At 44.8% G+C, this 26623-nt stretch overlaps 1 protein-coding gene across 3 annotated transcripts; it reads right to left on the bottom strand.

Moving 5' to 3' along the window:
* Nucleotides 1–26212, bottom strand: ssh2a (slingshot protein phosphatase 2a). 3 transcript variants are annotated; one of them, XM_029446141.1, is made up of 15 exons: nt 26063–26212; nt 22904–22947; nt 9675–9787; nt 9041–9105; nt 8597–8718; nt 8272–8337; nt 8030–8095; nt 7180–7374; nt 4852–4945; nt 4603–4731; nt 4282–4328; nt 3946–4092; nt 3654–3854; nt 2624–3560; nt 1–2200 (listed from the first exon to the last, which is right to left on the bottom strand). In XM_029446141.1, exons 1-15 carry the CDS (start codon nt 26126–26128, stop codon nt 569–571), a joined length of 3924 nt encoding a protein of 1307 aa, XP_029302001.1. In that variant the 5' UTR covers nt 26129–26212; the 3' UTR covers nt 1–568. The 3 variants fall into 3 exon arrangements, with proteins under 3 accessions (XP_029302001.1, XP_029302000.1, XP_029302002.1); XM_029446140.1 differs by lacking the exons at nt 22904–22947; nt 26063–26212 and adding an exon at nt 15408–15923; XM_029446142.1 differs by lacking the exons at nt 9041–9105; nt 9675–9787; nt 22904–22947; nt 26063–26212 and having other exon boundaries at nt 8184–8337; nt 8597–8671.
* Nucleotides 26213–26623: the final 411 nt, after the last annotated feature.

Raw genomic sequence — 26623 nt, 5'->3', positions numbered from 1 at the left:
TCAAAATAAACTTAACATTTATTAACTGCTAAAGAATTGAATAAAAAAACAAGATATCAGCTTTGTCCTGGTTCAATTAAAAATCTGAATAAAGACGTTTGTCAAAGAAAAACACAGTCGACTGAGATCAGTGCAAAATAATCGTCCTCGGGGTAAGAAACAGATCACAAACAAAAGAAAATCATGTAAAAACAGTAAAGTGCATGTTTGGAGAAAAAGCCCCTCTCGTAGTTTTAGAAACTCTGAACAGGCAGCGAGGGTCAAACACTGAAAACTAACGCTTCTTAAAAAAAAAGGGAGACGGACATAATGGAGTGCATACAGTATGCACCGGTTCAGTCTTGGTTTGGACATTCATATTTCATTACTGTACATACAAACCTGAAGTTAAAACAACACATCCAGTGGTTTACATGCAAACATATGTTCGTCATTCAATTCTTAAAACATACAGTGGAGGATACACAGGGTCTCCAGTTTATCTGCTACACATCCGTACACATCATGCAGCCTTTCTCGCACATCTGCACGACTCCAGTCGTGTCCGTTCCAGTCCATTGCACTGAGGTTACATGGTATTGTATAGCACAGTGGCAGCTCGCTGCTTTTTCTCAGCGGAGCCTTTGCGACGTCTCGATGAGTGTCCCCTCCCCTGCTGACGTGTTAGAGCGACCACGCCACTCCCATCTGGCTCCTCCCTCTCACCTGTGTCCTCTTTTGGACGATGAGGCGCGGAGGAGAAGCAGAGGGATGGTGATGAGGATGACTCGGCAAGATTCCTGCCGCCATGGGACAAACCTGTCTTTTTAATGCAAGTGTTTCCAGCCAACACTTTCTGCTTCTTCCAAGTGTCGTCGGGGTGAGATGTGGACATAGAGAAAGAGTCCTGGGAGTATGATGATATCGACCTGGTGTGTGTCCTCAGGTCCAAGTCGCTGAGGTCATTGGCTGACAGCTCCAGACAGTCCAGTTTAGCTAAGGAGGCCGACCTCTTCATGAGAGAAGGAGGTGTGAGGCCCGCCTGGCGGATACGAGCCTCGAGCGCCATGGCTCTGTGCCACACCATCGGCTCCAAGAAACTCTTCCCCTCTTGTCTCTCTCGGGGGCCTGGAGGGGTCTGTTCCGAACTCAACCCTTTACAAAGTCCTGGCTCTGTCTCCATAACGTCTCTCAGCCCCTGGTCTTGACAGTTTGTCGTTTCCAGGCTGACGCCCTCATGGAGGAACGCCTGCAGCTCTTTGAGTGTCTGCTGAATCCTCTCCAGCTCCTGGCTGCCTCGAGCCAGCCTGCTCTCGGCGTCACAGTCGGGGCCACAGCCCCCTCGCTTGCCCTGGGAACTTTCCAGCTTCTCATCTGTGTCTGACTCTTGCACTGTCACATCATCCAGACTCATTTGGTTTGAACAGGCCTGAGGCTGCTGGCTTTGGCTGTGAAGCTGGCTCCGTCTTTGAGACTGAGCTGAGGTATCCAGAGATGATTCTTCTAACTGACTAGTGGCCAGTGATGATATGAGCATATGGCTATCTATGGATGTGGGTTCAATGATGATAGGTATAGCACCGGAGGCTTGGCTGATATCAGAGTCAGGGGAGCATGAAGGGTCGGGGAGGTTGTCCGTGTCTGAGGAGTTGAGCTCCGTTTGTGACCCTGTATGCTTTTCTCCATCTTTGGACTTCTCTCCCTGAATGTTACTTTGTTCTGTGCAGTCCTGAGGGAAGAGAAGGGGAGTATGTTCAGTGCTCAGGGGACACAGTGACAGTCTGACAGGAGGGTGTTCAGCGCTGGGGGAATTCAGCGGAGATCGCTGAGGCGCAGTCATCTCCATTTCCTGCCTCAGCTTCTGCTCCAGCTGCTTGGTGGCTCGCCGCACCGAGCCTGCCGGCCAATCGCACGGCAGCATGGAGGGAGACTGCGGGTGTGAAGGCGGAGTTAGAGAGCCGTGCGTGGCTTCAGAAGTCTCTGCTTCCATCTGATGTTCTGGTCGGATGAGTTGAGGGCTGTGGGAGGATGGCGGGAGCGACGAAGAAGAAGAAGAGGAGGAGGAGGAGGAGGAGGGAGGGGTCGGAAGGCAGGAGGCAGGGTGGGATATGGCTTCAATCTCTGTGACAATATGGCGGACTGATACTCCGTTGTCATGGTGAGGCTGATGAGTTCGGTCAGGGCTGGCTTTGTCAACGCCGTCTTCAGACTGTGGAGACGCCTGAGGCCAAAAGAGAGAGACACATGTGTAGATAATATTAGTCATAGTCTTGTGTCATTTCTGCATTCTGGGCATAATTCTGTCAATCATTTTATAACTTTATATTTAGCACCCATATTTTGGACTGAATAAGAAAATGAGAAGAGAACAAATAAGCGACACATGTATCTACATCATCTGGACTATCCTCTCGTCACCCAGCAGGGGTCACTATGATTAATGTGAATTTAGTTATGTATAATATGCAGTCCAGAATATGATTACAAAATGTGACGCTGCTGTGACATCTGTATGAACAGACCGGAGCAACTCTTCCATGTACACCCACTGTTGACTTACACACAGCACAAGGTCTGGCTTGCCTCAAGTTATACTAGCAAAGACCAAATGTTAATGGAGCGATGAAGCTGAATGATCCCGTACCTGACTCGTCCCACATCCCTGCTCCTCTTCCTCATTAGCTTCTTCGCTTTCCTCAAGTGACAAGGATGTCCGTTGTTGCGCCTGCTCAGAAAGTGTCTGGGATCTGCCATCTTGGGCGAGGCCCAGGAACTTTTCCCTGGCGCTGAAGAAGTCAATGCTGTCGGCGCTGTGGTTGGACGACCCATCGGCCTCGCCACGGCCGTCCAAGGCGCCGCCTGTCTGTAACTCTCTGGGGTTGTTGTTGTCATCACTGGCGGCAAGCGGAAGAACCAGGTGGTGGGGAGTGAGGTGTGCAGGGCTGACGGGGCTGTGCTTGTCACTTGTTGAATCTGATAAGGACTGGTCTATTGTGTCAGAGTCAGCGGATCCCAGAGTGAGAGGAGAGATTTCTTCAGAGCTGCTTCGCTCGGGCAAATTGAGGGACAGTTCAACCGGTTTGTGTTTCGGCACTGAAATGGACAAATGTGAGGGAGGGGCCCGCTGAGCACGCTGGAGTTCAGGAGTAGGAGGTACGATGTGGAGTGATGGTGGAGGGTGGGGTAGAGCTACGGGCACCGTGACAGTCACACTCGCCGAATCGTCCAGTCTTTCCTCTGGGACTACAGTGGCTGCTTGGGGTCTGGGGGGGGGAAGCAGGAGGGGGTCTGCACAATCTGATCCGACCTCCTCCTGACACGGTGAGTCACACACACCGTTTGAGTCCGTGTGTGAGTCAGAGGTGTGTGTGGCGTTCGACTTGGCAGAGTCTTCAGGTTCAGCACCAAGCGCTTGCAGCACAGCCGCGCCCAGGAAGTGATGCAAGGAGGGGGAGGAAGTATTGTTGTTGTGCGAGTTGGAGCGGCCCAGAGAGTGAGACGAAGGTTTACACATGGACTCCGGGCGATCGGATAGGTCGCTGTCGGAGTGCGAGCGCCACAGCTTGTTATGCCTTTGTTTGCTGTGGAAGCAAAGAAGAACAACAGTTGGTTAGCACCGTGATGCTCCCTAAAGAACCTGCGTGTAGTGCAAACGCTGCGACGTGAAAGCGCACCTGGCCAGCAGGATTCCCTGATACTCCTCCAGCTGTTTCATGAAGGAAGGGTTCGGTTTGGTGACGGCCCGTTTCTCTTTAACGTAGTCAAAGGCAGTGTCCAGATCCCAGCCGTACTCCTTCATGGCGTAGGCGATCACTGTGGAGGCGGAGCGACTCACACCCATTTTACAGTGAACCAGACACTTGGCCCCAGCTTTCCTAAAATACACAGATGAGAGAGAAATCGTGTTGGACGACAAGATTAAGAACCAGAGGATATTTGGACAAGTGTGCGTGTGTTTAAGCCTACTTGGCCTTGGCGATGAACTTGTAGGTCTCGTTCCAGTACTCCAGCAGATTGGTGGCCTCTTCATCGTACACTCTTATGTTGTGGTACTCAAACGTCCCCGGGAAGAAGTTGTCTATCTCCCTGGTCACGTTCAGGATGTAGTGCACTCTACACGAGAGACAGGAAGAGGCAGGTTGACTTGCTGACCTTTTCTTGTCAATAAAGCAGTCATGAACTCATATTTGGTTAGATAATGAGTGATTAGCTAATACCACATGGCTCAGGCATTGCTGCAAACCATTTTGGAGGTCAATGCAACAACAGGTGGCTTGAAAGGACTGAAAAAACTATTCTTACCCGCTGTTCTGCAGCTCCTCTAGGTTAGAGGCATTCCACTCAGAGCCCTGGAGACATCAAACGTCCAGTTAATATCAAAGTGCACACAAACATATTCAACATACAACAATTAAGAACGAGTCAGAACTTAAAAGTTATAGCAAAACAAATAAGAACGGATATTTTGAGCGTGGTTCCTGCACGTTCATTTTAAACCTCCAACTGTAGGTTTCTAAATTGACTGTTCTCTTACTGAACATGACCCTTGTGATAAATCGGGTGTAGATCTGATAATATTGTATTTCTCGATGGCTAAGACCAAATGGCTCAAAAGGTTCTTACCAGATAGACGTGCTCAAAGATTTCCGTGGGGCTGTCCATCTGTCCCAGGATGATGATCATCTCGTTGTCTATGAACTCCTTAAACTCCCTCAGGTTACACACCATCTGCATCTCCAGCTCCGTTCGGATCTGGTATGATGGTGAAAATTGGCACTTTGGCATCTTAAGAAGTAAAGCTGCATTTGCAAAAACCCAGACATACGCCACACCCGACTAAATATCCCCGCATTAATCCCATGTGCCTCTTACCTCCTTGCAGGTGACGTTCTCCAGGTCTTTCTGCATCATGATCTCTCTGAGGCGCATCTTGATCAGCCTTTCTGTGCGCTCCCTCTCCGTGGGCCTGCAAACACAGACACATAATATTACATTACATGTGTACCAACTACAGGGACAGTCCCTCAGGGTTAAGTGCCTCGCTCAGGGGCACAACGGTGGCAGCCCTGGTAGTGAACTCACAACTAGACCACCACCACTTTCTCTTCGCCTAAAAAAACAAAAGACTTTTGGACACAGAAACACCTTTACAGTCACAGGAATGACACTTTGCTTCTGTTCATTGATTAATGTTCTCTTTACTCTCAATGAGATTACTTGTTCGCTGAGAGAATTGCCACTTTGTCTGATTCTCAGAAACTGGAGAGGGAACAGAAAATGTGAGGAGGTTGGCCCATCGGCGATCCACAACAAAGTCCCCTTGTAGAGAATGCCTGTTGTTGTGCCTGGCTCTGTTTCTAACCACTTCTAGCCCTTTGGACGTGACACTGCCGATATCAACAAGTGGCCTAATTACCCCTCTGGAGAGAGAAGCTAGGTTTGTCTCCTCGATTCTCCTTCTTACGTTATCTAATTGTTTCTTGTTTTGCCTCTTATTGGATCCTTAATAGTACACAGCAGTGTGGGTCAGAGGGGCAGTGGGATGGCAACAAGCATCCATCGGTGTTGTAGAATCGGAATGAGTCAGCTTGTTTACCTCAATGCTGAATGACTCACTGACCCCAAGAGAAGGGGTCCACAGGGTTAAGAGCAAGAGAACCGAGTCGCTCGTGCCAACAAATACGGGTTAGTTACCGACCGTCCTAAAACCGTCACAACAAGCCTCGACTTGCCCACAGACAGCCCGGAGCGATGGCTGGTCAGGGAAAGAGACGGAACAATAAAAAGAGGGGATGAAAGTACGCGCATGTATGACGACACAATGAATTGCACTAATGAGCAACTCAAGAGTGGAAATTCTATGTCACTTCCTTGACTCGCTGGTAGAGGAGTAGTCTACGGGAACTCACAGCAATCATCATAAATCACACAAACACAAAAACATGCCAAGATCAAACCACTTCCTGCTATCTGAACCTTTCATCCAATGACTACACAGGAACATAAACCACCATGTCAACAACCACTGGCAGGTCATGTGGCTTTGGCAGTCACCCTGTTCGGGTCAACAAACACAGACTTCATGTGTTTGGATGTGTGTAGCGGAGCTCATAAAGCGTGGGTGGCAATCTTACTGATAAGTGCACTCAAGTGCAAACACACCCTGTGTGTCAAGTATTTCTGTTTCCAGGCAGACGGTAAATAAGGCAGTTCCTTGATTTCTCTTTTCAGTCCAGGGTCATCAGGTGCATGTAGCAGAATAACTTCCTTAATCCCCCCCCCCCCCCCAAACACCTCCATCCTCTGCCTCCTCTCTGCCTACCACCTGCTCCTGTCACTCACTCTGTGGGTCTACCTATTTGTCTGTCTGGTTTCCATTTTTCCAAACGTAAATCAAGCCGTCTAAAGCCTCTATAAGCTATTTTGGACAGTGGAAGATTTCTGAAGTGTGTGTGTGTGTGTGTGTGTGTGTGTGTGTGTGTGTGTGTGTGTGTGGGAGACACTCCAAATAGGTATCGAGGCACGTGACTAAGTAGCAGGGAGGGGAATCTCCCTGTTATTAGTAAAGATGTAAATCCAGCAGCCTGTGTCATTCCCTTTACTTTCTATGCTCCCTTGTGGATCTCTTGACAACTCTGTCACAAAGATTCACTGTATGTGTGCATCAACACGTCTCTATTTGCACACAGTTCAGCATTTGCTACCGCGCCTGCACGTTTGCTTTTGTTTTCATTTGTGCCTCTCTGTTTGGCTTCTTGTTGCCCCGAGAGCTTTCAGACAGCATGTGACCCCGGCTCCAGAGTCCAAGGCTTTGATAACTGATAGCCGGCAGTATTCAGCTGTAAAAGTTCAGCAATGTTGTCTGCAAATGTGAAGCGCTTACGCAATGCAGCCCATGTCTAATAAAGAGTAGTGGCTTTACCCAATACATTTCTTTTTGTTCGCAAAATGCTAATACAACAACTGTTATCCATTCAACACATTATTTGACTTAACATTTCCAGAGTAATGTACTCACTCCATAGGAATGTTGCACAATACATCAATGGGGGCTGTGTGACTCTGGCATACAAAATGAAGACATGTGAGAATGACTCCTGTATGGAATGCCCCTCAAACTATATTCCAGATATCCCATCATCAGTGTGTGTGTGTGTGTGTGTGTGTGTGTGTGTGTGTGGTCATGTGCTCTCTACTCACAGGTCTGTGAAGAGAACGGGTGAATTGGCACGGTGCGACTCGACGTCCTGCATGGCGTTCCACTCATTGACGCAGACCTGGTTAGAGGAGACCCTGCTCTGGTAGTAGCTGACCCAGGTCAGGAATAGGCTGCCCGGGTAGTAGTTATGGCAGCGGGCCACATCGCACGCTTTGTGGAGTGACTGGAGGGCAGACCTGAGACAGTGAGAAGGAAGAGGATTCTTGAGAGGTTGTCTCGAGGATAAAAAGATAACAGAGTGACATTTGGACTGAACGTAAAGGTGTTCTTCAAATGACTGATTTAAAATCAGGAGAGGCTATAATGGGAAAAGGAATAAACACGAGGCAATGCATTGTGTGAGATGGAAAAGAAAGGTGGAAATTGATAGAAAGACAAGCGAGGAATGAATAATGACGACAAGAGAAATACAACAAGGGAGGTGGGTTGAATAATTAGTGAGAGAAACAACAGAAGGGAAATATTACAGCAATGAAGAGACAAAATACAGAGATATACCTGCAGATAAATGAAAGTACCAAGAAAGGTTCAAGGGAGAAGGAGGTCAAGCGTAGAGCAAAGTCACAAATGAGGAAATTAAGACGAGTACGGAAATTAAGAGGCAGCCTGAGACAAACAAAGACTGGAAGGCAGAGAGACAATGAGAGAAAACAAAAGGAAAAGGAAGATAAGAAACAGTAAAAAGAAGATAAAGAGCTTGAGGCCAAAGTCAATGTGTGTGTGTGTGTGTGTGGGGGGAGGGGGGGGCACAATGGGTCTGTTTAAGCCTGCATCGTTAACTTAAATGCAACATCACATAGCTGTCATCTGTTGAAAAACAATAGTGCTTACCACATGGCCTGGACAGACACTGGCTTGAAAACATGAACCCTGTTCACCGTGGACACACTGAACCCCCTGTGACAACACAGCGAGAGAGAGATTAGAAATGGGATGCTCTGCAATTAGTTTATAGCCATCTTACAACACCAACAAATCGGCTTACGATAAAATGACTAAATAAGAGTCATCAGAGCAGCCAGTCAGGTGCCCCAGGGAGCAGTAAGAGGAAGCAGGTAGGTGTGGTGTCTTACCCGTCTCCATCCAAGTGGATCAAAGTGTCACTCCACAGAGGTAGAACCAGACCCACTGTACAGCAGCTGGGAGGAAGATCAACACAGTAAACAACAATACAAGACACACAGGTTTGACATAATACAGGGGTGTGTCCATGACAACATTAAAACACTTAACAGAAGAGGAAATCAATGTAATGTACATTTATGTATTGTTAAATACTGCGGAGTATCAAGCACTCAGCAAGTGTATTACTGCCACTTAAAGACTTGAAGATGCATAATTGTTTGTGTATTGTTGTGTTTGGTGTTTATGCAAACGCATTGTTGCTGTGGCACTGACCTATCAGAGGAGACAAAGTCCATGCCAAGCACGATGCTCTCCTCCGTGTCCTGTCTACCATTGGTGGAGACCACCACCATGTAGCGGGTTACCTGAGGGTAGGCGCTCTCCAGACACACAGCCTGCGAAGAGACACGAAGGAAGGGTGGGGGGGGGGGGGGGGGGGAAGATATGAGCCAAGAGAAGACGATGATTGAGATGCATCAGTTACTCAAAGATGCAAAATGGCAAGAATGCGCATTAATTTAAATACTTTTAGTAGTGAATGCTTTATGCAAGAGCTTCTTTCTTAGTGTAGACAGACCAACTGTTCCAACAAGTTTCAGTTCTTTATGTTTGCTAACAAAAGAACTGAAACCGGCCACTCTGTCTGGAGTATAATCTCCCTGATCACAAGGACACCTTGCTTCTCTCTCTCTCTGTGTCTGTGTCTGTGTGACTAACCAGTCGGATGGTGTCCTCCGGCCGCAGCACAGTGAGCATGGTCTGGAGATGTTTCTGGAGGTCACCTGGATAGAAAGGATTTCAACATCCTCATTTAGTTTCAATTCCTCTTGGACCACACTCGTGTTCTTAGCATTTAAAGGTTGAGATAACACCTCAGATAATGTATCAAGTTCCCCGTGCTTCACACTGGAGTCTCTACGTTGAACCTGATGAATACTTCTGTGGAAGTTATTTCTGAAACAGAGTTTCTGATGCTTTTTATAGTCATCAACCTCCCATTTCACATCACAACAGGTCCAACTACAAAGGCCGTCTTTATTCACAGACGGCAGAAGATTCTACTTTTCTTTTTCTGAGTCTTAAATTGTAATCCTTAGTCCAAGTGTGAAGACATTTTACGTGTGTGTTCTTTGACAACAATGTGGCCACCACATGGCATGCAGCAGTGAACTCGTGTGCCTTGTTGTGAAACAGCTTTAAGTCATTAGCAGCTGTTACTGATGATGCTGTAGAGGAATGTGCATTTGAAAACACACAACGCGATTCAATCTCAAGGGAGGAGTTCATTTCTGAGGCGGAGAGTCAGCACTGGGAGAAGCTCAAGCTGTCATTTGTGTGCGCATTTCTTTACCTGTGTGCTTGTTCCTGCGCTGGCTGATGCGTGGTGCAGAGTTAGGCGTGGGGCTATTTTCCCTGGGAAGGAACAGGGCTGCACCTTTTACAGTGAGGAAACTCTCACTGATACTGGAAGGGAAGGAAAAAAGACAAAGACATGAATGAAGCATCAAACACAGAGAGTCCTTCCGAGTTATCTAATCACATTTGGTCTTTTGTGTAACTTATGCGATTTGTTTGTCACTTTCTTGCACTTGCTGACCCCAACTTCTTATAATAGTCACCAGATGGGGACAGGGAACAGAGAAGTGTTGGCATGGGCCTATGTCAGTGTCACAATGATCCACTCATCTGGCTTCTGCTCTCCAGTCTTCCCGAATTAGAGCCGACAGACCAATGAAAATAAAAAACAGGATCCAAGCCCCAGTTTGAACTCAGGACACAATGTTCTCTGCTCCTCCACACAGCTGGATTACACACACACACTGACTTACACTAGCAGCTGCCAGTAGAGAGGGATGGGGGGGGGATTGTGAGGAAACCGGGGGTCCGAAAAGGAAGACTGAGTGAATCCCCTCCTCCACAATGCTTGAGCTGGAGATAAGAGCTGGCCAGCACACAGCGCTCCACACCAAAGCAGGTCGTATCAAACGGAGTTCTGTTCCTCGCTTGAACACTTAATCCTATTAACTGTGACTGAAGTCACTGCGTTGAGGAGGACGCATAATAAACTGAGGTCAGTGTTTCAACTGGATACCCAACAGTGTATGTGTGTGTGTGTGTGTGTGCGCACACCACTGGTCTCACACTTACTTGTTGGAAGACCTACTTCTGCAGCCAGTTATGACCATATCAAATGGCAGCCATGGGACCAGTTAACCACAACCATGATGATGCTAAGCAAGACGTGTGGAAACTAGACAGCGGGCACTTAGTCAATGGTGCTCCTGTGTTTATTCAGTGGATGCAGAGAGCAACACAAAAGCACTACAGCTACAGAAGAAAGAAAAGAAACCAAGATTTAAATGTTTAATTAGCATTTGCAGACCAAGTAGGAATCTATCATAACAACAAAACACACTGGGTGTACTGGTTCTGCAGGGTTTTGCCAAAATTGAGACCGCAAATAAAGATGGCAAACACTTAGCCCTTCTAGGAACAGGAACATGTGCAGCCACAATCTTGACAGCCAGCCAAACATGGGTCTCAGAGTTTAACCGTTTTCTAGAGAGACCCCCTTTTTGGTTACTGTTACGGTTACTAGCATTTCAATAGTATTTTCAATAATCTGCTGTTCTCCATTCAACACTTATCCAAAAGACGTTAATGATTTATTTCAGGAGGTCAGTGACAGTTTAAGCTCACTGCAGTTTGCCCATAACACAATTAAAACAAATACTGTGGGATATAAGTGTTCCTAGAAGAAACACAGATCGAGGGAGTTGGCCGACCTTTTCTGCCAAATTTCGTACAAATGGTTTCATAGCCTGCCGGGGCCAGAAACTAAGACACGGAACTGACACGCACGCAAACAGTGAAGATCAGAGAGGTGATGACATCACAGCCACATGTATACATATTGAAATTGCACAAACAATTGGTCTATATGCTTATTTTGAAGGTTAACCACTGTGTCGGATAATCCATCTTGCAGCAGGCTGAAAGTCTGCACTCAATGAACCCAACTTTTACAGTTCATCAGGTTCTGCAATACTTGAGTTTCACACCGTCTGCCATTTAGGCTTCCTGTCGTGCCCTTTTTCTCTGTAACTTCATCTCTTCATCCTTCCAGCCATCCAACTGTCCTTCCTGAGTTTTGCTGAGACCATGGATGTACAGGATGAGGAGACGCGTACAGCAAAAACAAAGCTCTGTGCTGAGCTTATTTCCCATAACCCACCCACCCTTGACCCAGCTGCTTCCTCTCAGTCTCCTCTCTGTCGCTTCCTCTTTTCTGCATTCCTCACAACTTCGTCCTTTTCATTTCTGTCGCTCTCCTCAATTCCTGCTAATGTCTGACTTTGCTCACACACACACACACACACACACTCATGTACTCTACTGTACTTGGCAATGACCATATATAGCAGTGCTAATGTACAATGTCATCTGTAATATAACACTCTCCCTGAAAAGCAGGCATGGAAGGCGATGCACGTGCATGCACGCAAACACCACTTTACTCCAGAAGACAGGCAAATTAGAAAAGTAGGATCTAAGCCTGACAGTTGGAGAGGTGGGGGACGGAACGACTTTCAAAAACATTTTCTAAAAATACTATAGTCCTTTAAAAAGGCTCAGCTATTGATAGACTGCATACAGAATAGCACAACCGACTTACTGTACATAGAAGCTTCTCTTTGAAAGGGCAGCGAGCGCCTTCTGCAGAGGTTCAACACTAACGCGTGTGCTGTGATTATAGAGACTGCTTTCTTTGGGTTATAGACCGACAGTGGATCCATTCTGCAAGGTTCTGCATTAATGAGACCCTGTCATGATGTTAGCATTGAAAACGTTCATTGTTATAAAGCTGCCTGTACTCTGAGGAGATTCAATCGGGTACATTTGTAATTCATTTAAATCACACGGATAAAACAAGTGGGGAAATTAAAAAAAGGTCAACGACTCAACTAAATCCGACTTCACAAAGTGTGTGAATGAGGAATGGGCAGTGAAGGGTGGGCGATAAAGAAAGAGGACTCAGTCAGAGTGTGTAGCAGAGAGTGGGTGGGTCATCTTTTTGCATTCAGCCATCCCGGGCTTTGGGCTTAGGGCAGCAGGTACTTGTTAGGGCAACAGTCCCAGACACAATCATCACTATGTAAGGTCCACTCCACATAGTAGGCAGATAACTGGGTGACCCCCCCCCCCCGCCCCCCGCCCCCTTGCCCCCTCCTGCTTGTGCCCATAATAGTCACTCTTAGGAGGAGAGTGGGATAAATATAGGGCCTGGCTCTATGGAGGGCAGGCCCCACTAAGGCCTTATGAGTTCACACCAGAGACAGATAAAGCCAATGGGAAAGACAGGGAGTTAGCTGGTGTGTGTGTGTTTGTGTGTCTCTACATGTCCACAGGTGCACGTTAGGCTTTGCTGCTTGTGGGGCACGGCCATGGAGAAAATGTCACAAGCAGAGGATAGTGACAGATGGATGAGAAGAGACAAAAGTTCAGTTCATTGGGCGTCATGAAGTACAGGCCCACCACTCCTAACTGCAACATCCCGTCCATGGACCCGTGTTGCACGTCATCTAACTCTCGGTGTACGGTCCAATTATGGGAATGTTGCCCGAGAAATAAGTTCAAGACTATTTACACTTTCACAGCAGATTATGGGGAAGAGGGTCAGGACTGATGAAGAGAAACGGTTTTGTTGAATACTCGATTCTGATTGGTCAATAACAGCATTCTACGGTCTGTTATTGCTATGGACACAGTTCTTTAGCGAAGCAATAAAAAACCTTTTCAATCAATAAAATGGAATCAATATTTAGTGTCAAACAAATGATTTCTTTAGAAAGTAGCCGTGTAACAAGCGGGACAATATACAGGTAACAGGACTACTAGGATACACTGGGAAGGTAGACAGCTGGTCTGATCTCGTGCCATTTATTTAATTATACAAACTTAAACCAAGTTATGTAGGTTACTTGATTGTAGATAGATATCACACTCCCTCACAAACACTCACACGTTTCGGTGTCATCCGTTTTCTTTGGAGAACACGTACGCAGCACAAGCTCAGAAGTGCAGCGGAAGAGAAGGGTTTACCGGTATTTCTAAAATTGGTGGGATAACAATGGTGCTTTAGATGCCATTTAGCCACAGGTAACACTTAACTCCATGGAAAGCCTCAAGGCTTTTAATTACTCAGTCAACCCGCCGGTTAAACATTAGGCACATACAGGCGTTCACACTATAAACAAACAGACACAAACATTAAACATGCCGACACACTAAGTGACAGAAATCCCCTGCGTTCGGATGAGGGCCATCCTGAGCAATACAAAGGGAGGGGTGATGAAAAAACAATCAACCAGCATCATGCCATGTGGCCAACTAAACCAGGAAATCAGAAGATTCCCACATCTGTTTGCTATGTACTAGAAACATGCGCCTGCCAGTGCACACTCACTGTGTCTGGCAGTAACATCTTCCCATAAACCATCCGTATGCATACTCACGTTTAAACTACTTCCTTAAAGACTGGGTGCAGCCCTAATAACAACTAAATATTCAGTTCTCAATAGCCTCACTGCACAGTCATGTGTGCAACAGCTGAACAACGATGCAATCAAGACGCAGGCTGCGCTCGACTTTCCTGAATACTGCCACAGAAGGCCAATTCTCATGCAGGGAACAACCAATTACTGACGGCTCGGAAATGTTACAAAAACAACAGCAAAACACAGACACGGGAACTAAATGAATTGATTTTGTGGAACATGTTGATTTCATTATCTTTTAATCCAGTTGCAGTAATTTCTACATTGAAGTTTCCCCCAAATTCGCTAAGCTTATCTGAACCAGCTCCACATAAGCGGTTGGAAACACTGGAACAGACTCGCCTTTGATCCGTCCTGAAGGGAAAACTTGTCTTCACCGCATCTACGCAAGTCAACCGAATCCTTTTAAATCTCAAACAAAAAGAAGCCTTTACCTCAAATTGGCTTGATGTCTGCAGACGCTGAAGATCGCAGATACGATCAATTATCGCTAACTCCCTCACATCGCAGCAAAGACAATCTCCGCATTAGAATTAATGAAGCAAGAAACATATAGATTTAGTTCAGTCGACTGACCTGTGACACACGGGGTTAACTTTGTGTTTTAGGTCACAAAATGTTATCAGTGGCAACAGTTCAACTTATTACTGGACTACATAGAAAACTATGTGCTAAGAATTATACCGAGAGATATTCAGCCGCTTCTTTCCTGGTTTCCTAAACAAAGTGTCAAGCCAAATGGATGCAGGCCATAATAAATATTATCTAACGATGTTAAAGCTACCAACATAAACTTTAAATGTTTGGTTTTTGGTTAAACACCACATTTTATACAAAGATACAGACTTTTTTTTTTTAAACAATATTGCTGCCTCTTTCTTCTTTGGCTAATTATTTTTTTGCCATTTCTCTAAAACTTTAATTAAAAGGTCTTAATTGCAACTTAACAACTCTGGTTATCACACCGAACACTCACAAGTTCAAACAAACAATATCCCAGCCTTGGACAAACAACAAGGGAGGGACACAGATGGCCCACAGGAACTCTTGATATGACGATGAGGTGATGTAGCATTGTGGCTGTCCACGTATTCAGTGAGTCTGTACCTGTGAAACAGGTAGGATGAGTCACACTACACGCAGATCCTTTATGTCTTAGTAAGGTCAGAAGGGAACATCAGGATGAGTAAGTCCCTGCTACGTCACCAGGAAATGTTACACATGCTCGATTACTCACAGTGTTACTTTGACTTCCATCTCCTAAATACGTACACTAATGTCCACATGAAGTCCACATTTAAATGTAGTATCAAGAGTCTCACTATCCACACTACAGCAATTCAAATACAGTCATTTCAATGTAACTCCCCTTTGAGAGTGAAGGTGTGCTCCTGTGTCATCAGCTTCTGTAGATCTTTAGTTTGAAAGGAGACCCTGTCACTGAATGTGTTCATGTTTTAATGTATAAAACATTCTCACACTCGTCTACTCCAGAGCGTATCTAAAGTGTCACTTTGTAAACTTACAGCTGGTTGATGTGATTGTTTGACACCACCGCGTCCTCGCTGAAGTATGGCACCATCTTGGCCCCGCAGCAGGAGCAGAAGCTGTCCGCCGACGAGCTGTCGGATCCAGACCGCGCGCCGAGGGTCATGCCGGCGGGTGGGAGCGCAGTTGGGGTGTCAGGTGTTTCTGGTCCGAGAGAAAAGCTTTTACTCCTTTCCCACAGCCGTGCGCTCTGCCATGTCAAGACGTCTAACAACTTCTTTGGGTGTTAATAGTCGTAACACTAGAAAATGATGAAATATTCCGCGAAGCAGTCACTGGTTACCAAATCGTGTTTCCGTCGCAATAAGTTCAGTAAAGGTCGAGCACGCGTTGTCCTGCTTCCGACGGTGACGCCTGGCTGTCCAAGATGTCCCAATCAAGTGTCCGTGCCGTTTCCTAAACAATGTCCATCCCAACAGACCACATCCTCTACCAAGTAGAGTACTGAGACATATGACTTCAGTCAAACTCTCACGGGAGAAGTCGTAGGAAGGAGGAGTTGGAGACATGTGTGTCGGGGAAAAGTAGGGAGCCAATGAGGACAACAGGGAGGCGCGACCGCCCACAGCAGCAGCCCTTCTGCATCGACACTTGCTGAAGCAGAGCAGTGTGTGTGCAGCCGTGCACCATGCAGTGTGTGTGTGCAGCCGTGCACCATGCAGTGTGTGTGCAGCCGTGCACCATGCAGTGTGTGTGCAGCCGTGCACCATGCAGTGTTTCCTTCAGCAGGTTAATAGACTGTTTAGTTCCTCCTCTCTGGCTGAGGGTGTGCGTATCAGAAAATGCACCGCCTGTAGTGTTTGCTTTAAAAGCTGCATACTCTTGGTGCTACATGGCACACGGTTGCCCATCCGTGATGGATTACATAATACTGTAGGTCAAGACTTTTGAGTAATACGTTTTTAATAGTAATATTGTTAGAATCAACTGCTGTCCAAAAACTAAGTGGGTGTCCTGGTACAGCAGGGTCAATAGGGGATGTGCTCATTAAACTAATAAAATAGAGTCCATTAAACCCACATGGGATTTTGGTTTGGCAGTGAGCTCACTGAGGAGACTTTACTGGTCTGCTCTCCACCCTTTTCTCCCAACACACAGACCTTGTGGTTAAGTTACATAAAGGGCAAAAAAAAAGAAACAGGCCGAAGTTATACAGACTGAGCGGCTGCAGAAGCAGGCCTGTAGTATCTAGGTACGGTGGAGATGTACCGTCTTGGGGAGAAACAAGCCTTCATATAATGATGTGGTCTGAGGACACTAAGTATCAACTGGCATGCTGCATGCTGTGAGATGGACACAATGTTTTTGGTTCATTTTATAGCCTATTAAACGTTTTATATTCTGCTGGCGGCCGACATGTAAGCGGACGACAATTTGAAAAACAGTGTAAAACTGAAGCCCCCCCTCATCATATTAACACCAGCGTGTGCCAAGAGCCTAAGAACAAATCTAAAACATCTGTGGCAAATGACCTCTATGCAGCGGAGCTAAGCTCTCTTATTATGTTTATGGAAGGTCTGCTTTGTGTTTTGGCTTTTTGCCAGAGCAGAGCAGTTATCAATAAGGAGTTTGACTGAGAAAGAAAACACTATTAAATTATATTTAATAGTGTTGTATGTTATACAACACAACCTCGGATACACAATGTCTCCAGTCCATTGTTATTCACTGTCATCTGCCCAGTGCGCTTGTGTTCTAGGTCTATGAACACCCCTGAGCTGTGAGGAAACTGTAGTTGAACGTGTTGCACACACCAACTATAGTAAACGAAAGCTCTAGACTAAGGATGGATCACATTAACTGTTTCTAGCTAAAGTATCTGAATTTATCCAATGTGGCCTCATATTCTCACCTCATAGCTACATTTCTGGCCAACAGAACTGCAGCTTGTTATGTTGTCTCTTCCTCTGACATATTTCCTCTTCTCTTTTTGCTCATGTCAATTTACCGTTGGTCACAACAGCTGGGGACCACAATAACAGCAAAGACACAAAGCACAACGCTACAGGAATGTCTGTGGCAAGGTGCTGCAGGGTTTCACAGAAGTGTAGTAACAGATCAGAAGAATCGTGTATGCACTCTAACCTACTGAAATTACAATTTCATCAAAAACTATATATATATATATATATATATATATATATATATATATATATATATATATATATATATATATATTAACTCATTAAAACTTTAACCTCTCGCAACTAAAATGTAACTTTTTTTCTCTTCATGGTTAAATTACAAGACAGGAACACGGTCACTTTATTACTTGTAGCCCGCTTATTATTATTGTTTTGTTCTGTTTACATGTGCAAAGATGTCAAGATATCAGACATTAAACAGAAGTTTACACAATATACTCGTATAAAGAGGCTGTAACTATTTCATCGGACATTTTCATGCAGAAAGTAAATATGTGGCAGGTGACGATGTATGTTTTACCACTAGACCTCCACGTGCGCTTTCCCAGCTAAACTGATTACATCCCACTTCCTGCCGTCACACTAAGCTTTACTCCGTCTCACCTTCCTATCAACAACTCTTGCATCACAAGGCAGGTTGTCCAATGAGCTCTGCCAGCGACTGTGACCACAACATCCACACACAGCAGCTCTAGTGCTCTTGTCATGTGGTTCTGTTTAGTGTCCTCACATGTACCAGCGGTCGGTGGGAACTTCTTTGTCTGTGCGCTGGTTACATGAGATGTTGTTGTGGTGTTTAGCTGAGACCTGGACAAGTTGCACAATCGTTTTCCGCTACATGTCTTCCTCTGTCACATGACGGGAACGGGCAGAAAAACATGCAGTTCAAAGATGCTGTCGTAATGTAGCTGTGTATATTTCACAGTGCATGTGTGTGAGTGCATGAAGCCAGTTGTTTACCGTATGCTGAGCTGGACATGTGCAACTGTGAGCATACTGTTTTACAATAAAGCTATATGACCTGCACTATGGTTTACGCTACCTTTAAAAATAAAGTTTTTTGTTTTCTTTTTACATGCAAAGCTTCTATGGAGGTTTTTGAATAAAGTTTTGAATGTTTGAACATTTAAATAAAAAGAATCCCACACGAAATCATTAACAAAATTAATTGAATAAATAAATAAATATAACTTGTGTGTGCCTCCCTTTATGTGCGGCCAGTGGAATATAAAACAGTTTTTAACTAAAAGCAACAAATCGAATCGGATCAAAGCAGAATATTTTGTTGTGAATTTTGGAAAATTTGGAATCTAACTTTCCTTCAATACTTTTTGACTTTTTGACTTATTGTTATTGGAAATGTCTAGCAACAACATTCAGCTGTTTATAAATCCCTGTAAATTACGGCCTATCGTGGCTGATTGCTTAAATTAAGAGTAAGAATGTCAGTGTTATGAAGGAAGCTTTGAGGTTTCCAACTCTTCGATACAGCCCTTAAACACAACATACTAAAAACACATCCCCATGTCATCCCAATTATGCTAAAAGTAAAAGAAAAGTCAGCAACACCAGGTAAAAACACCTGGCCTCAAAACCTTTAAACAAACATAAAAACAAAGCAAAGAACAGCTGGACTGCAACGCCTGCAGTTCAAATGTTTGCCGACTACTCGGCCCACACGGTGACGATGGGAGCACTTAACCTTGGAGGAACAGCGAGCACTCTTAACAGCCAGATAAGACAGACAAAGACGGACCTGTTAGCAGAAGTAGCCCGTGTACGGTAACCAAACATTTACTGTGCTGCAGCTCAGAAGCACCAGCTGAAAATATCTTCTTGCGTTTCAGACCTTATAGAAGTCATCTGCCCAATGCTGTTGTTAGTATAATCCTATTTCCATACTTCAACACGTGCTGTATTTTGAAATAAACATTCTGTGACAGCATGTAATGTCACTTATTTGTTGCATTATGTATTATAATGATCATATCCATCCATTATACCATTTTATTTGTAACACAAGATGCATTATTTCATGAATCTTTATAGCAGTGTCATATTTGGAGCATGACATACTCCATGTGTAACTGTGCTCTATATACACAATCTCTCTTGTTAGTGGTGGGAAACTGATATATACAGTATGCCATTGTAGGCCAGGGAGTATGTTATGTCTATGTTTAACTGTAAGAAGACAGGAGACAGGTGTGGTATCTACAGTTGAGGAACAGCCTAAAAACTTCGAGCAGCATGTCTCCACACGAGGAGATGGTGCTCAGTGAATACAGATGGTGTTCCTGGGCTTGGTGTTCGTTACTGCATCTTGCCCTTCTTGCGGTTCCAATAGCAGACATATTAAATTCTTGGCCTGGCGAACCTGCTCTGCTTGCGTGCATCTGGGTGGGAGCTGATGCACGAGTCAATAACACGCATACTTAAAAGTGCAGGAAGAGACTTGCATACTAATGATTCTGATCAGGGAAGTGTCAGAATGACTAGGTTAGGTCTGCTGGTGGGAAATAATGGCTCGTTTTATTTCTCGCTGAGTTCTTCCTCCTGCCACCCAAACAGATTCTTACAGCCATTAAAATAAGAAGAACATTCAAAAGCACTACATTACTTTTTTAGTATTATTATCCAAAAAACGATAACGGAGACCTCAGCTCAAATCGAACACTACACTGACCTATACCGCGTGACATGCTCTACAGCAGGGAGACAACGGACAGACAAGGTCAGACGGAGAACAGTGAAACACCGCCCCTCTTTCTTCTCTCACCCACAGTATCTACAATACACTGACACACCTCTGACTAAGATAGCAGATGGTGTTGCTTCCTACAGGCACTCTGCAGACCAAACAGAGAAGAGAACTGAAAGCATGGACTGTCACTGACAAGTGGCTCGTTACAGGTGGGCTTTAAAAAAAAAAACACCGATGTTTAACAGCATATGTTTCAATGTCACAAGGAGGATATGAAGCACTTCTTATGACCAGCAGCCACAGCAAGAACAAAGTTGAGACGTTGTCACCATTTCTTCCAACCGTTTTAACTTCAAATGTAAGTTTCGCAACTCTGGATAGAAAAGAGGTTTCTCAGACACTGTCCTTGACAGTCAGTGTCAGTCCTGAAGCAACAGTGTGTGGCAGAGATTCATTATTGCACTGCAGTAGGGTTATATTGGAGTGGTGCAGGGAGTACAGACAGCTGTTTGTGTGTCTGTATGAAAGAAACGTTGACGAATAATAAGAGGGAGAGATTCAGGGTGTGAGTCAGTGAGTAGTCAACTGAATAACTGAAAGAGAAAAGATACAAGGACTCTGGAGAAGAGCGAGAAATCAAGACTATAAATACTATACTCAAAAATATTAATGCACTGCAAAAGCCAAAACTCCCCTCAGTCTCAGTGGCTCCTATTCGATATAGTGGCCGCGTCCTGCTACTTGAATCCATATGTAGGGTGGGGAGTTAATTGGACCTCAGCTCTTGTGTAATGTGCATTAGGGGTCACTCAGCAAGGCCCTTGGCTGCACCCTGCATGGCTCTCCGAGTGTGTGTGTGTGTGTGTGTGTGTGGATTTGTGCTAATGCTTAGCAAATGGCGATCTAGGTAAATAGTCAAATAGGACTATAATGATGTTAGGCATACGGGGAATTAACTGTGTGTGTGTGCGTGTGCGTGTGTGTGTGCGTGTGCATGTGTGTGTGTGTGTATCCGTGGGTATGACTTCACCAGCTGCTTCTGCTTTGTTGTATTACCTAACAGATAATTGGGACCACATGTCCTTCTGGGCACTACTGGGGTGTGTTAAAGGCTTGCAGGAGTGATATCACCAAGTTTCAATTTTCATTTATGTGTGACATACCATAGAATCTTTTCTTGTTTCAGGTTTCGTGCACTATAGGTGCTGCACAAGAGACCCTCGGCTCATTCTGGGCCAGTTGCAATCATAAACTGAAATGATTATTCATATGGTGTACATGGGCCTTCGATATAATTCCCGATGCCAATGAGGTCATGCTTTAAGGCCAGTTTGTCCATATTTTGGTGAGCAGCATTTCTTAAAAACATTGCAACAAATTTGAATTAAATTTGGTTAAAGGTTAGGCCACGTGCTGAGGAAAAAAGTGATTTGTTTTTAGTGCAAATCCATATATGGGTGTGAGGCAGGAAGTTCACATTAAACAATAGAGGATACATCCATGTTTTTGTCTTGTTACATATGTAATAGTGTAGATCCAGCATAAGCACATTGCTACCACCCACCCCTACATGTCTCTGTAGATGCAACCGGTTCAAGATGCTGCTAAGAGTCGTCTCACTAATATTATGGCTTTGTTAGCGAATGCATACATGCAGAATGAAAGTTTCTTTAGCCTGATAGTTAGTGGACATTATCCGGCTGTGTGAATGAGCTCAGGACCGGAGGCTTTGACCCCCTTAACAACTCTAGACCAGTGGGAGCCTGACCGGCTTTTTTCAGATGCATTTGCCAGGCAACGTCTCGCTTGGCTCATGAAGTGTGACTGTGTCCAAGGCACGCCTGAACGAAAACCGAGAGTGATGCTGGGCAACAGCCAAAGCCCAAGGGTGAAGAAAAAGAAAATGATGCAATAAATAAGTTAAATCTCCTTCTGACAACGTGGAACTCTGCTCTGTTCAAAGCTGAGACAACACTGCTACAGACTGACAGATTCAAAAGACAGCAGGAGTTGAAATATGTCATTATCTGTAGCGGTGTTTCTCACAAACATCCTATAGTTTGTTCTAAGTACTCAGTTGGTACCCTGTGTCTGATGTCCACAGTCTCCTGATAGGACTGCAACGTTTCCTTCAGTCTGCACTGGCCTCATAAAGCAAGATATAAACAGTCCAGTTTGTATTAGGCTCAGCAGAACACTGTAGTATATCTGTCAAGTCTTACTGCAGTGTCTCATTACCTGCTGTAATAAACAGTACAGACGGTAATAACAAGTGCTAACTTAAAACTATTAGTTATTGCTGATAATGCACATTACCAGCTAGACAAGATTGCACTTCAAAGCTTAGATTAGTCCACAAAAGCTGCACAAGGCTGTTTAGACCACTCCCTGTTTAATGATTGTGTGCTACCGTCTCCATGGGCAGACTCTGTGTGAGTTTCCATGTTTAGCAGCAGCTGGTTATAGGCAAACACTAAGTGAACTCTCACACAAACAGAAAGCAAATGCGTTTAGCTTGCCCTGTGAAAGTCTATGAAATTCATTCAAGTTCTGTAGAGGGCCTTGTTGATCAAGGTATCAGAGGTAAAAGGTACAAAATCAAATCAAATCAAGTGTTGTGCTGTACTGTATAAAATCAAAGCAACAATTGCACACATGTTTTAAGAACTATATCTGGAAATGTGGTTTAGTAATTGAAGAAACACTGCAAATCTGATGCACCGTCTCCCCCTAGTGGTCGGGGTCTCACACTACACTACACTACAGTTTCTAGTGACTCAATTGAACGGCAGTGTGTGAAAGAACAGTTATTCCAGAAGTATGAGAAGACAGGAAGTGGTCTCACCTTCTGGGCTGCGAGCGACGGTCATCCTCACCACTGCCGGACTCCTAGAGAGAGACAGACAGAAAATTAGAAAAATAACTAGAAATGAAGGATTTGTAATCCTCTTTTAATGTTCACACATCACAGCATAGCTCACAAAGTGACATTTAGACACTGCATTTAACCTAGTATTAGGAGCAGTGGGCAACTACTATATTATCAGCGCTCGGGGAGCAGTGTGGGGGGGATAAGTACCAGTCCACAGTCCAAACTTGGTCCATTCGGGGACTTGAACCTGCAACTCTCTGGTTTCCAAGCCAAGACCCTACAGACGTTTTACTTTTTTTTTTGTATGGGTATTGAAATGAAAATGAAATGCCTGTGTCACTTCACATCAGTCCTTCACCAGCAGCTGGCAGTTCAGACAGGACACACTGTATCACATTGACCAAAGAGATTTGAGAGGCTATTTGCATCACACGCTGAGTCAGACTCAATTAACCTCGCATTAAAAGACTGTTAAATTGGCTGGCGGCTAGGGCACCTACGTCAAGCCTTTCATCTGTGACTTCAGTTACAAGGCAGGGCCAGCGTGGCATTTTACTGAGACTCAGAGCAGGGACCAGGGATAACGCTGAAACAGACTGAGTGTCCGTGCCCTCCCCTTTCTGTCTCTCTTTTCAAAAATGCAATCATCCTCCCCCTCTACTGCAACCAGCACAGTTTGCCACACACACGCACAATTTTTAATCCCAGCCTGTTTCGGTAATCCCTCACAAAACTCAGGGAACTTTCTCTTTGGCATCAATCTGTCGATCCTGGCTACTACACAAGCCAAAACACGCACGCACACAAAACCCCAGATACAGTATGAATGAACACACAGGGATAGGTAAAGACATGGGACTAATGCTGGTGCGGATGAATGATGGTGATGATACATAATAATGGATGAGGACGATTAGGTGAAGAGGTCAGGAAGTGCAGAAGCTTGAGGAGGAATGATGGAGTTGTCATCTTCCTGTGTCCGTAACCACAGATGTCATTTGGCCCCCTGGAGAGTCAGCTGGCTGAAAGATGCGCTCTGCATCAGCAGCCTAACAGCCAGCCTTCAAGACGAAATATGGTGACACAGGAGAAGTAGGAGCCCATGCATGGACTCAAACTCTTCCTGTGCGCACACACACACACACACACACACACACACACACACACACACACACACACACACACACACACACACACACACACACACACTTGCCAAACTGCCTAGCTCAGCAGATTTCTAAGGTAAATGTGATACTATTATACCATTACGCCACTGCAGAGCACTCACACACACACATTACTGATGAATGCAGGGGCTGTATACTTCCTGTATGTGATGAAAACAACATGCCATAATAAGTCTAGCCATGGCTGTGATATAATGCACAGGCTGATCTCCATGGTTACCATGACACTGCACAGATGTGTAGGGAGTGGTCTTTCAGCCAATGAGAAGAGGGGATTTGGTGTGCTACCAGGCAGATTACACTACCACTGTAGGGTGGCTACTCCCCACTGTGCTGAAAGCAAATGCAAGCTGTATTAATTTATGGGAGAATAATATGAAACCTGTGTTTAATTTGCCAAAGCCCTGATTCTGCAAAGCCCTGCAATGGCATTCCGGCTGTGCCTCTCATGATTGTTCATCCTTCTTTTTGGAGCTCATTCCAAGCTCTTCCCTCCATACACCGCTCTGTTCTGCTGCCCCTGTCCCAGCCCCCGATCCCTCCTCTCAGCATCAGACATCTCACAAGAGCACTCACATGGCTGCTTCCCATCAGGAATGGGTCTCATGACAAGCAGCTGGTAACCTCAAAGACTGCCTCAAAGCTACAAACACTCACTGCTGGGTCTCAGAATTATACAATCATTTAAAATCAGAATTCATGTAGGTGCTATTCCTTTGATCTGTCGCAGACTGGTCAACATTTAATGGACATGTGTCCAAATGTCTCCAAAAGCCATAATCTAATAATAATAATAATAATAATAATAATAATAATAATAATAATAATAAAAACTCTTAATTGTAATGCCATTACGTGACATGTGCTGCAGCCGTTGTATGAACTTTTATGTATTTAGATTGTGTAAATACTTCATGTTGTTGTTTTTTTAGGCTTTTCTCAAATGTCCTGGAACCAGCAAAATTATAAAACATCGTTATAAAGCCGTTATATGATTTTTAATGTTTTATGACCATCTCTCTGCTGGGGATTTTCCTAATCCATTCTCCATAATTTGCATGGCTGTTCCATGTGATTCTCTATCAGACTGCCCTTTATACTAGTCAGTCTCTGCAAAACACGAAGGCAAAATAGAGATGCATGTGGCTGAACTCCTGTCATGTTGTATTAACCAGGGGTCAGAATCTTCGGCCACGAGATGTGTCCTTGAAGAAGTCAGTCTGACAGAGTAGCCAACATCAGCCGCTACAAATATCACTGTGCTCAATTTATCATATTCCTGGGTGATGGCATCTTATCTATGGCAGCCACACCATCACCCTGCCTGAGTCTGTGTCAAGAGCCTTTAAGTGGGAAGCCTCAAAGTGCCAGAGGGGATAAGAGGACTGTCCCACTGCGTCCAACAGGGTCTGACAGGCCTGTCACACTAACCTGCTTTCCAGGGAGCTCCTCTCCATTCACTGTCACTCCACTAACCAGTGATAATAGTAGTCAATGTGTAGGTGTGGTTCTTGTACTTTGGACAGTCACGGAAGGCAGCATATTCCACGTGTATAACCATAGAATAAAAATCACCAATAATGACTTGTACTCCCATTTAGTTTGTCAAGTGGCTCCTCGGATATAACTGTATGTCCCCCTGGAGGAAGTTAGTTAACAAACGAGCTCTAACTGATAACATTATGTAGCTAAGTTGTAGTTAGTTTGCAAAAACATGACACATTTAGTATGAAACTGAGCCAGTTAACTTTGCACCAAGCTAAACAACTTGGAAGACAAACTTGCATCCCTCTGCAGGATTGTGAGAAGGCTGTTTTAGGCTATAGTATGATGCTAACAGCTAAGTTAGCCACCCATGTACAGTATAACTACCCCGAGCAGCAGTATTGCCGTGACAGACCAAAGAAACTGAGCTAAAATGTCAAACTAGTTCACGGATACTTACAGACACACAGGGGCTGCTGGAGGTGGTGCTCGGTGTCGGCGACCGCTGGACGGTGACCAGCGCCATCCCGGCTGCTGCTGCTCACACCTCGGTCACCTCGAAGAGTAAAGCACCGGGATACAAGACATTATTTCAGGCAGGAACTACAGTATGCCGGGCTCCCGATGTTATTTCTCCAGTCGTTGCTTAGTTGCCCTTCTTAGTGTCAAGCTCAACAGAATCATTAAACATATCCGGTCTTTACATTTTTCAAAATAAAAGTTGTTATACAATCTATTGGAGGGTTAATATTTCATTATGTATTTACATGGTACATACACACATAGAGGCAAGTGAGAATTACGACAACAAACACTTGATCAAAAGTTATTGTTTCACATGTGTTCATAAATAACTGAGGAATTATCCTTCTCAAAAAAGAGAGAAGCCCTTTTAGATCAGACTTTGATTTTTTTTAATGCATTTAAATGATTAATGTGGTATCTTTGGTCGTTTTATTTATAGGCCTCTGAAGTCAATATTTCACGTTTTCCTTAAAGCGGACATTTCTGCGCTTTTATT

The sequence above is a fragment of the Cottoperca gobio genome, chromosome 13, assembly GCF_900634415.1.
Source record: "Cottoperca gobio chromosome 13, fCotGob3.1, whole genome shotgun sequence".
Taxonomy (NCBI): domain Eukaryota; kingdom Metazoa; phylum Chordata; class Actinopteri; order Perciformes; family Bovichtidae; genus Cottoperca; species Cottoperca gobio.
Note: the sequence above shows the minus strand (reverse complement) of the source record. Positions and strands in the feature narration are given on the sequence as shown.

What these genes read in the sequence shown, in the direction of transcription:
- ssh2a (XM_029446140.1), bottom strand. Translation starts at nt 15,535, where the DNA reads ATGACCCTCGGCGCGCGGTCTGGATCCGACAGCTCGTCGGCGGACAGC. An exon ending in GTGTCTGTCCAGGCCATGTG is followed by an intron (nt 7,375 to 8,029) that starts GTAAGCACTATT and finishes TCACTGTCTCAG; the next exon opens with GTCTGCCCTCCAGTCACTCC. An exon ending in AGAACGTCACCTGCAAGGAG is followed by an intron (nt 4,732 to 4,851) that starts GTAAGAGGCACA and finishes CCATCATACCAG; the next exon opens with ATCCGAACGGAGCTGGAGAT.